General features: G+C 43.7%; 1 protein-coding gene across 4 annotated transcripts in view; it reads left to right on the top strand.

Annotated features, from left to right (window-relative positions):
- CALN1 (calneuron 1) overlaps positions 1-11,752 on the top strand; it is a 118,255-nt gene extending 106,503 nt beyond the window's left edge. For 2 of the 4 annotated variants that reach the window (XM_030472716.1, XM_030472717.1), the window contains exon 6: positions 4,761-11,750. In XM_030472716.1, the coding sequence (XP_030328576.1) occupies positions 4,761-4,888 (128 nt within the window). In that variant the 3' untranslated portion in view covers positions 4,889-11,750. Of the gene's footprint in view, positions 1-4,760 lie in introns of all 4 variants that reach the window. The other 2 variants (XR_003989564.1, XM_030472715.1) reach the window with 2 other exon arrangements.
- Positions 11,753-12,088: the final 336 nt, after the last annotated feature.

Raw genomic sequence — 12,088 nt, 5'->3', positions numbered from 1 at the left:
AATCAATGGGATTCAGCAGCTCTATCCAGCACACTCACCCTCTGCTAAATACTGCAGAGAAGAGGTAGAAGAGCAGAGCTGAATGTTAAAAAGCCTGCAGGAGGGAGGCAAGCAGCATCGCTTTCTGAATCCAGCCAAGCAGCACTGGGTTTTTGTTCCTCCTGGAGAGCAGCAGGGAGGAAGAGAGGCTTTACTTACATGAATGGAGTTGTTAGTCCCCACTGACCCCCTGATTCAGTGAAGGCATGAGGCAGCTGTCACCACAGCAACAGGCAAGCAGGCTTCTTTCAGCTTCACTACTTGGGTGAACTATTATTCCAGTCGCAAAAGAAAAAATGGGTCCGAAAACCTAAATGCTCAGAATCTCATTCTGGAAGTCCCAGCTTCCAAAAGTACAGCAAGAACAGCTTTTCTCGTGGGATGTTGGCATTGCTGGTGCTAGGCAGAACCTAGAAGCAAAACAGACCCTTTTTTTAGATGTTAGAAATACACACACACGCACACACACAAATCCACCAGAGAATAAAGATCAACTGAACACTGCCAACAAAGATGCAAAGTTTTGCTTCAGGTCCCAGAAGAAGGGGACAGTTCTGGTCCATGGCAGCTCTGACATGAGCATTTCTCCCAGGCAAGGCAGGCTGAGACCAGGTTCTCTCCCTGCAGCTCTCCAGGCTGGACATGCCATTACCAGAATGACACACTTGTGCCTTGAGCCTTCCCATTTCGCAAAGACTAAGATCCCTATAGGGCTCAAAAGCAGAAATTATAGCACCTCATGGCATAGATCAATGGCACCAAGGGAGAGCTGTCATGAAGGTTGGACAGCATCTCAGTCTCGCTTTAAATGGCTGTATAGAACTGTCTCCCTGTAAGTCAGTCACTCTTTACTCACTGCTTAATTAGTGGAGTGAAAAAGATGCTTTTTGGGTATAATTCCTTGAGCTTATTTTAGGTGCTACCTTGGGATAAGATGAATTGCACCTTAAAAAGCACCTATTTCTTTCAATTCTAAATGTAGCCTAAAGGGACCAGTTTAAAGGCTCACATCTATACTTAATGTACATTTCACACATCCCACCGAAGCACCTTTAACTATGGGTAGGAATGAAACCAGGATGAGCCCCGATGTTTTTCACTGAGATTTGGGAATGACTCCTAAGGGAAGAGACTGAGCAGATGATATATTCAGTAGTACTGTGCTGAAATGGGGGATCTCCACTCACTGTCAGCTCTGGGCATGTTCTTGCCATCAAAGAGAAGCCGCCAAACCCTTCTCTATCCTGGGGACAAAGATATCCCCCCTTCTCCACACCTGGGGTTAGCTGGTTGAGCCCTGCATGAGCAGATTTCTGTCATTCTCACAAATTTGCCATTTTGGCTTCTTGTCATAAGGTCTTTACAATACATAATGTCCTTCCTATATCAAATTGGATGATAACACCTTATATCTCTCTCCCACTCTCATATATACGCACAGCCACACACACGCTTTAACCAAAATACAACATTTATATTATGGCCAGGGACAAGGGCAGGATTTTGTTCAGTTCACTCTAAACATTAATTTTCAAGACATAGAGTCTAGGCTTACATTACAACTTCGCCTGCTATAGATCATAGAATCATAGGATGGTTTGGGTTGGAAAGGACCTTAAGATCATCTAGTTTTTAGGGCAGGAGAATGAAGTTGAGAGCCAAGAAGAGTGTATGTTTTTAAGAGAAGAGGCATAAGAAAAGGACAAGGGTTTGCAGCGACATTTACAACCAAAAATTCCTAGTACAAAAATAATTTGTCTGGCAGTTCCCTTTATCCAAACACTCATGACATTAAGCCGGTGGCAATCAGGAGTGCCGGCTGGTTACAGTGACCCACGCTGTCTGCTATGGGTATTTCATCCTCAGCCCTGACACTCAGATTAACTGGATGTACAAGAGCTGCTGCCACAGCTCCCCACCCTGCTCTCCCAGACACGCACTAGCAGCATCTGCTCCTCAGCTAAGGGCTTGGGAATGAAAAACTGCCCTCTTAAAATGAAAACAACTCCAGGCAGCCAGAGAAAGCAAACATCACTCACCTTTGGCAGGGTTATGACAGAAGCCACTATAAATACACTGTAGCTGTTCATGTTAGCAAGCCTTTTTCTGCGGGTAAGAAGGCTGTTAGCGCTTATCCTTGACCATTTCAAACCCACCATGGGCATTGTGAGCAGCCCAGCAGCCGCAGCCAGTGGACTGGTGCACCCTGAAATGGGATGGACCCTTTAACCTCATGTCCTGGTGAAGAAGTTATAGTGATGGTAGCTTTGCCTCTGCCACCAGTGACATCATGGTGAGTTCTCCTCGCCAGCCTGTCCTTTGCATTTTGAGAAGATGAAGGATGACCCAGCCTCAATTTGCCTTTGCTTCTTGAGATCTCATTTACATGAGAGCCTGTGAGTTGCTTTCCCTGCTAAGAAGGGGCCAGGACATCTCCAGAGGAGCTTCAGGCTCTGACCATTTTTAAGGAAGCAGCTCAAGTCCAAACCCCAGCACGTCCCATGGTCATTAAAAATCCTGCTGGCAAACAAATGCAAAAGAGATTGAGCATCCAGCAATGACAGCAATGGAAATGAGCTGGAAAAAACACAAAGGATCTATGAATTTGGAGAAAGGAGAAAAGTGAGGACAAAAACTCACCAGTTAGCAGGGAGGGCAAGTGGTTCTTCATAGGGCAATTCACAGGGCAGCATGTACTTGTGTTCACAGCAAAGAAAGTCGGTAATTTCAGCCTCTTTGTCTCCCTGTGGATTGCTAGAGGACAGAGGAACTGTAATACTCATCATCTTGCTGGAATAACTCCTGCTGAGCCCCAGCCAGCAACAAGAGGGTCTCTCTGGGTTTGCAACACCTCTAAATTTCAGCACAGACCTTTCCCCTTTCTTCTGGAGTTATTTGGTAGGTTATTTGGCTATTCGGTGTACCTTCAGTCAGTAAAGAACAATAATGATGATTTACCTGGATCCTGCTGCCTTAAAGCTCTATTTTTACTTGATGCTATAACAACAGCCTGAAGAAATTGTTCAAGTCGGGAACACTTCTGCAAGAAACACTGAACATGCTTTACTCTTTCCCTTTGAATAGGAAAGTTGCCACCACAAAAAGCCTTGGCCCCTCTTTAACTGCTGCTCCCAGTCACCATAATCAGCACCGGAGCCCCACACTGAATGTCAATGCTGACTGTGATGGCTTGTGTCACTGTTTCTTTCTGCTGGCTGGGAGTATTTTCAAGGTACAGAAAGAATAGAAAAGTAAAGAAAGAAATAACTAAAGCTGTGATTTAACAAGCTTTCCAATGTGCCGGAGCATCCTGCACAAAACCAAGGAACCACAGTATGGATTCTGAGCGTATTATGAAAGCAAGCAAAGGAATCAAGAAGTAGAGCAGTGCAAGCAGAAAGCAAGTAATTTAAAAGAGCTGCTGTAAGGGGGATTTCATTGTCTGCACAGAATACAGCAAGTCCCATGGAGCGCTGGTAGTGCCCTGGGCAGCCTGACTCAAAGTGCTCCCTAACGAGGGCTTCTTGTGCCTCCGGCGCTGAGTGATGCTGGGGGATCGCATGGGAGCTGGGATTAGGACATAGGCACTGCTAAATCCTGGCCAGAGGAGGTGATGGGGGATGAAGCAAGTGTTCAAACTGCAGCATCCAGTGCTCTCTGTTCTCTGCGCAATGAGGTTTAAGCCTGGATCAGAAAAAAGTTTTTTTCCTCATATATTCTAAAAATAGTCTAGACTTTTGTAAACATGGGGCCTGGAGGTATGTTGTAATTCTGAGCTTGTTGCCAGCCACCTGAAAGCCTCCCACCATCACAAGTTCATACATAAGAAGAACACAATGGGTACATCCCTTCTCAGGCCCAAACAAGACCGTATGTTATTGCCCATAGTGACAGGGCATCGCTATCCATCCCATGTGTGGGGATCCTCTGTGATTATCTCCAGGACCTTCAAGGCCTTTTCAAACAGATTAATATTCACATTACTCCCATACCACATATTGTTCTGATATGCATAGGTAGGGAGGCTAACACAGCTGAGAACTGGCTTTAGCAAGTCACAGCATGAATCCTTCAAATGCTAAAAATCCCAACTCTGTCTCATTTTAACTGCTACGAATTATGCTCACCTTTTTTGGCAATTATTCTGGAAACATTCATTTGAAAGGGTTGTTAATGAATCTGAATTTGCTTAGGCACAGAAAACCTAAAGACAGTTTGGAAAAATGACTAACATACTGTGCATACTCATACTGTCTTTTTTAAGTGTTGTTGGGGAGCAAATCTTGAATCTCTGCTCATTCCCAGTTGGCCTGGATGAGACTAAGGGATTCATGGAAGACCAGTATTTCCTATTAAAGAACTTTAGAGAGAACTTCATAAAGAGCTTTAAAAGAAATACACAGAGAAATCAAAACACACCTACAAACATTTGGAGGGTTTAAAAGCTAAGATGAGAGAGAAAGGACTTCCTGCAGTACGAGAGAGTGATCTATTAGGAAAGTTGGTTTGGAAGTAATGAAAGGTAAGGTGGATTATTTGGAAATGCCCCAGGAGGGAGAGGTAAGACTTGGCTGGTGTAGGGGACCTCTGGGGTGTGGACTAGAGGATTACGCCAAGGTAATAATAATCAGAGGCAAAGGCGGATTTCTGTGCTCAGCTGATCCTGGTGGAAAGCAAAACCTTGGCGCAACATCTCATCTTTCCCATGTCTTCCCTTGCAGTGCACGCCCAGAAGCAGAACAGACAGACCTGTGTACGGAAGAGCCTTATCTGCGCATTTGCCATGGCCTTTATTATAAGCGTGATGCTGATCGCGGCCAACCAGATCCTGCGGAGCGGCATGGAGTAGCCTCTCGCCATGACACTGTGAACCAAACTGACCATGCATGCGCATGCCACCGGGTGAGCTTCCCCCGAACCGACTCTCACACGGCAAAGAGACAGAGGCAGGCAGATAAAGCACCATTCGACAAGGAGCCTGAGGCCAGCAGCGTAATGTGTCTTGTGAATCAACTACATCCTTTTGGCAGGGACATAAAAGGGCTGTCTTAATGCTTTAAAGGTTTTGTTTCCTAATGCAATAAAAAAAAATAATATACAGGAGTCCCAACTTATTGCTTCAAAACAGCAATGGTAACTTGGAAGAGACTTACATCCAGCAGCCTGTTTGGCAGTTTTAAGGAGGCACAGCCTCATGACTTACTGCAGCAGGGCTGTCTTTTAACCTAGGGGCCGACTGACTATTCCACGTAGCTCTCCGCTGGGCCCACATTCCCAGGAAGTTGATCGTAGCATTGCCACAAGCAAGTTCTGTTTGTTTTGTTTTATGTACTCCAGCTTCACCTTGTTTTTCCCTTATGACCATGCCTTTGAGTTCACGGCATTAGAGGGGAGCTAGAGCATCCTTGTACAGTATTTTCAGAGTAAAAAAAGAGGAGAATTTGCCAGCATCATACAAAATCTCTATTTTTGCTTCATAAACGCTGCCTTTGACACAAGACTATGGGGTAGCACGAGTCCCTTTGCCATTTTTTTTCCAATCGTGAATCAGGGCTTGAGAAGCACCACCCATTTTCACACATGGGCATTTCTGAGATTTGTGCACAGTCTTCCAACCGACTCTGCAACAACCAGCACCAGTTAAAATTCCCTCTATTTGGTCCTGTCTACACATCCAACATTTGCTTTCCAGCAGTTTTGCCCTTCTTCTATATTGGTCTTCAATAACCTTACCTGAGATTAGAATCACGAGGAAAGCTCAGAAAGAGATGTCCTCCCTTTTCCTCACCTGTGCAATTTCTCTTATTTCCTATGTCCTGGTTGCAATCTGCAGTGAAACCTCCATGTCAGACACCTTCTTGTGGAGAGTTTATATTTGCACCTACCTATTGTGTGATTTTGACCAGCTCGCTCCTCCAGTCCCTCCCAGGAGCCATCCCACCACCACCATCCCATGGGCAAGTTCCAAAGCTGAAAAGCAGACTGCAGCAAGAGGAGAAGGAATCAAACTAGAGTCTACCACCATATGTTATGTAGTGTGACTGACTTTCAGATCCTGCGTTAGTTATTTTTCCTGGATGAGATTATAGGGAGCAGCAAGGAGAAGATGGAGTCATGAAGACTAGAGATAACACGTCCCATGGAAAGTGCAAGGACTGGGTGAGCCTGGAGCCAGGATTACATCAGAAAGCATTTTTCCTTTTAAACTTGACACAAATCCTTGCGTTTACCTTTGGATGAACTGTGCACCTGTGTGTCACCCCAGGAAAGATCTGGTTGCCTTGTTCTCATGGGAAGGGTTTCCCAGCCGGTGCTTATGGAGCTGGAATGGGAAGTGCTCCCAGGGCAGTCCATGGAGGCACCTGGACATTGGAGTTGTGATGTCTTCATGGCGCTGGCTGGGTGAGCTCCAGAAACCCCAAGGAACAGCAAGATCTTGCTCCTGTAAATGTAGGTGGCTCTTTCCTACTCTTTCCTGTCACGAGAGGGGGCAGGATGGCTCCCCAAGGGATTGCAAACCACCAGCTTCCCTCATACTACACAGCAGCCATTGGCTTAAGCCTGGATCCATCCCAAAGACTCATGTCATGTCTTTGATTGCAAGTTCAATTGATAACATTTAACCTGTACTTTTTACTAGTCTAATTTAAAAATCTGCTTCTCATCGTTCTGTCTCCCATCACCCCTTTAAACTCATGTCACCGCTTTGGATTTTGCCTTTAGGTGTGTGTTTCAGTTGCCCACCTTCACATGGTTGCCATTTTCCTGGTGCCTCCCCTCCGCCACCAAAGATGACATCTGTCTTTTCCAAAGCAGTTGAGTTATTTTTTCCTGCCTTTCACAAACACACACTTCTGTATTTCTTTTCTGCTGTGACTAAGGCAGGTCAACTACAAAATATTCAGCAAAAATTAGTTATGTCTCCCAAAAGATGGAGATGGTACTTATGTTTGCTATAGGGCACCAGCAGACTCCGAAACAAACAGTGGAAAAATCATAGGTAAGCTCTGAGGGTGGGATGTTCATTGCTGGGGATTCAAGGCACAATCCCAGCGCTCACTGCGCTGGACATTGCAGATAATGAGCTTTGAGAACATTTTTAGGTTCCAGGGGCATGTGAAAAGGTGGCACAGTGGAAAAAGCCTAAATGTTACTTGCCGCTGAGTAATACTTATTTTTTCCTTGGGACCGTGCTGGAGTGATCACAGGCTGCAGATGGAGCAGAGAGGTGGGCACCAACCACAGCCCCACGCAGTGGCAGCAGGAACACGGGACAGAGTGGTACCTCTTCACAGAGCCCAGAAACACAGGCTAAAACATATAGGCCAGGCATTTCTCCACATTCTTGTCATTCATCTGACGGCTCATTCCAATCAGACTCCCAATTATAAGAGCTACCTTATGGAGGAGATGAGGGTTTGCATTTCTTTGAGCTTTCTGGATGATTCCATAATTTCTACATGCATGCTCCATCAAAACCTTTGTAAATACAGTCATTTTTCAGTATAATTCTTCACCTTGAAGCATCATTTGTAAAACCAAATCTATAATTAATATATTGGTAAAAGCCATAGCCTGGTGTCAGTAGAGTTCATTGCAAAACTCCCAACTGATTTTACTGGGTACAGGATTTGGGGGGTTTTGGGGTTTGCTTTTTCTGTAGGGAACCTGATTTATCCATTATGAATCAGTGTCATGTCTTGCCAGAGGTCTGCTTTTTCTTCCTAGAGCAGCCTTTCTCCATCTAAAGGCATCTTGAAGAGATCCCTTCTTTAATCAGTCAGGCTCTCCTGGTAGCTGGTGGCAATGCAGGATGGATCAGGCCAAGCCATTTCATCCTTTCCTCTCCCTACAACATTTCTACCAACACCTTCCCATCCTTCCTAGCCAGCAGCACTGGACCTGCGTCTCTAACCTACCTCCCTAGCTCCATTTATGTAACATCCATTTACTTTCTTCTTTTTCTTCTCTACACAAGAAGGCAAAAAAAGGGCTTTTTGTGGCTTTTACAGACAGTAGGTAAAAATAGAGCAGTAAAATTTTGATTGGAACCTGAAGCTTAGGGGGAAGAAGGTAGAAGAATCAAAGAAATGAAAATAAAAAACCCCACATCCATCCTTTAAAAAAATCCCAAAACTATTTAAGTGCTAATTAACATACTTTAAAAAATACCCAGACTGCAGCAGTGCTAGGTAGAGCTGTCAGAAAAAGCACTAAACTTATGCTCTTGCCAGTTACATGAGAATTTAAGTGTCTTTTCAGCACTGCAATTCGGTATGAAAAGGATATTGCTATGGCAACCCTGGCTGTTCGTGACATGCGTGCCACTGTGTCGTAGCAACACGCAGCAATTCCGAGGACGGACAAACAGCAGCTCAGGACAGTGTTTCAGCTCATGGGTTAGCAAATTGTGAGCACCCCAAAGACAACTCTGTTGTCTTAGCCACAAAAAAAGTGTGCAATTAAACAGATTGATGTTTGGGGAGGGCTTAGAGATGGACGTGACGATTGTAGCTTGAGGGAGGCTTTAGTTTTGTTTGGGAGCAAGTGAAATCAATGCAGCGTAAGCACTGTGCTGTGCTGTGCTTGTTGAGGACACTTTTAGCAGGTCCTTCATGTAGGGATTGATCTCTGATGGGAAGGATTTGGGTTATGGCTCCTGTAAAGAACAGGGCCGCATTGCTGATAGCTGTTGGCTTTAACCATTGATAACCATTGGCTTTAACTTTGAAGGCATATTCTGATATTCTGCTGCTGGAGAAGATGACAGAGGGAACTGCAGGCATGTGGCATACTGAAATTCTTTGGAGGCCACGGAGAAAGAAATTTCAGCAAGAGCTGCAGAAGGAACATTGCTTACCTGTCAGGTCCAAAGCCATACCATAAGGTCAGCCATGAAGAAAATCACAGGTGATTTTCCTGCAGAGTTCCCAGGCAGGACAAGTGCATCATGTTGGTGGCAGTGGCCCTGGGGAGCAGGCTCCTGCCCATGACAGGCTGTGCAACCCAAGGACTTCATTAGGATCTGACCCTCTCAACGAGTCCACCACTGAGAAGTAGTTTCTAATAATCATCGGAAGCAGCATCACCAGTAATTTAGAGAATTAAACAGGATGGGCAACTGGGAAAAACTGGCTTTGTTAGGGAGAATTTGGTCCTTGTGCTGTTGGAGGTCATGTAGGATAAAAGAACCTTGACAAAGAGAAAATAATTATTTTCATGTTTGATAGATACCCACAAATATGCCAGTTACTGTTAGCAGGCACAGGACAAGGATCTCCTGTGAGCAGAAGCATGGAAGGTGGTAGAAGACCCAGCTACCTGCACCTGCTCCCAGCTGCTGCATATCTGGGTATCATCTAGTGATCTGAAGATATTTCATACATACTATTCAGTGGTTACTGGGAGCTCACATGCTGGATATGGCACCGGTAGGGACGGATGTTGCTTGCTTTACATGGAAGACTTCCAGCAATTTTGTAGAAGAAAAGATACATACCACCTTTTTAAGCTGGGGCCATGCCAATGGGGTATTTTTAGTCCTTTGCCTGTAAGAAATAGGATAGCAAGCAAGCAAATCAAGACAAGACAGAAAGCATTCCCAAGGATGCTACTCTGGATGGCTGAAGTCTGACAGACTTGTATGAGCAAAGTACCTACTGACAAACCATGGAAAGCGTAGGGATATTCTTACACAAAAACAACCCCACGCTGCATCTTTCTGCCTGCTGCAGAAGACCAAAACATCTCCTGGGATGCCCAGAGGACTGCAATGGCCATCTGATGTCCAGTGCTGGCTCTGCCCAAGATGACACACCGCTTTGCAGGGTGCTTGGTACAAGAAGACTCCCTCCCTCCATCGCGCACACGTGCACGGAGCAAGCAGTGCTGCAAAGAGCTGCCATCGCACAAAAGGTGCACAGTCCCAAGTCAGACTTATATCTGCGAGGAGAGAAGCAGTAGGAGGAATACATTAAGATCACTAAGAATGAAGTTCCCTATTTTATCCACCCGTGTAATAAATTATTTAGTTTCTGTTTTATGGATGACTATTTGAAAGAAGAAAAACCAACTCTTTAAAATGAGGATCTGATGAAGTATCTTTTTTCCTTGGCTCTGAATCATGCTTACATTCCACAGATGAAGATGTACAGAACTTGCTGGGTTTCAATCTATTATTTTACTGTACTGTGATCTCACAGTGCAATTACATTTCCCTGGCATGACTTAAAACCTATTACTTCTCCAGGAATTTAATACAGAAAAGGCTTACAACATTTTCATCTCTATATGTTGTCAGTTGTTATCAGGACTGGATCTTGCTTTTCTCCAGTTCAAGTACGATGTTTAAGGTAGCTCTGGGAACAGTAGAAGCATCACCAAGAGCAAGATGGACAGGAAATCTGACAAAAACATTTTAATTGGAAGAGTACTTTGCTCCTACCTCTCCAGAGGCAAAAGTCTGGAAAACTGCCTCAATTTGGCATCTTCACTAGGAAAGAAATTCAGCCCCAGATGCAAGGAAAGGAGGGAGAAAGCAGAAAAAGGAAATCCTCTGGATCTAAAGATCGGCACTTGACAGTTTGTTGATGAAAATAATGTAGTTTTTTATTTTCTGTCAAGACAGACACGAATTTTTTTTTGTAGCCTTGAGGAGCACTAAATGAAATTGCCATTTTCCAATCAATTATTTTCTACAGCTGTTTATGGCCAGTCTTTGCCAGTATCATGAATAAGCAGGTTCAAACACTGCTATTTGTACAAAGCTTGATATGAGATCCATATTACAACTTTCCTTTAACAGCTGGTCTTCTGTCTTCATCAGCCACAAGTAGACATTTGACCATCCCATTTGAAGCTGTTGAGCTTGCTCTAGTAGCTACCCCTCTGGTCTTGCCAGCAGTCAGGCATGTCTTACCTCTTTTGTGAGCTGTCCTGCTAAACCCAAACCAATGTGTTTGCAGCATCGGGCCCCTGGCATTGCCATTTGACATCAGTCTTCAAATATGTGCTTCTATATTCACATTGCACCAGCCTACGAACAGCATTACATTGACTACCATCTCTTTCAGAGGAGCCAAAGTTATTTCAGCTTCATGCAGCAGCTATTGTTGTCTTAGATTTTAACTGGGTTGGGGGATAGAAGAGAGATGAAGTTCCTTGTGGACTCCAGGTTAAATCAGAAGTAACTCATTAGAGTTATTATTTGGCTTAAACTGGAATAAACCCAAAATCCAGCCTGTTGCCATTTAATCCATACTAGGATCGAAGTAATCGATGCCTCCTGATTCTGGAAAGTTATTCACTAATACATGCATCTCCTTTTTGTTATAATTTCATCCCTCGCTGTTTTCAAGCCATTTACTGTTCATTACTAAAATGACCATTTTTCGCTTGTTAAAAAAAGACATGGCATTTTAATTAAAGACAATTCACAAAGTCAGCAGCATAATGGTAAAAAAAAAAAAAGAAACAAAAAACTTTGTACAAAATACTGTAAATATTAATATAAATTAACTTGGCATGCAACTTAACTAAATCCTGTTACTGCAAGTTACCTAAGTGTATAAAGATGTGTATAAAGGAAAACCGAATGCCATATGTATCGGCTGTTTCCTCTAACCAAACACTACTGTAAATATATAATCTGTATAAAAATATTTTAATTTTACCATTATTTATGCAATAGAAATAAAGTTTTTTTTTCTTTTGATGAGGGATGAAGTCTCTTTTTTCCTCATTTTGAAGAAGTCATTGATATTTATTCATGCCCAAGTACAAGAGCAAAAGTTAGATTTGCATAGAATATTAGGACAGAAACGCTTTCTTTCTTCCTTCTGAGGGATATATGAACATTTGGGGGGTTATTTTCTTTTGAAAATAGATTTACATATTTTAAAGTGTATTACTACAGGAAGAGCTCCCAGCTGAATAGTTGCTTTGGCTGTTCAGAGCTAGGATCAGCACTGTGAGAGCAACATGGATATACAGGACTTGTTAGCATGCCAAAGAGAGGAATTGAACTTACTCTCTGGAAGGGGAAGTCAAA

Source organism: Strigops habroptila, assembly GCF_004027225.2.
Source record: "Strigops habroptila isolate Jane chromosome 13 unlocalized genomic scaffold, bStrHab1.2.pri S16, whole genome shotgun sequence".
Taxonomy (NCBI): Eukaryota; Metazoa; Chordata; class Aves; order Psittaciformes; family Psittacidae; genus Strigops; species Strigops habroptila.
Note: the sequence above shows the minus strand (reverse complement) of the source record. Positions and strands in the feature narration are given on the sequence as shown.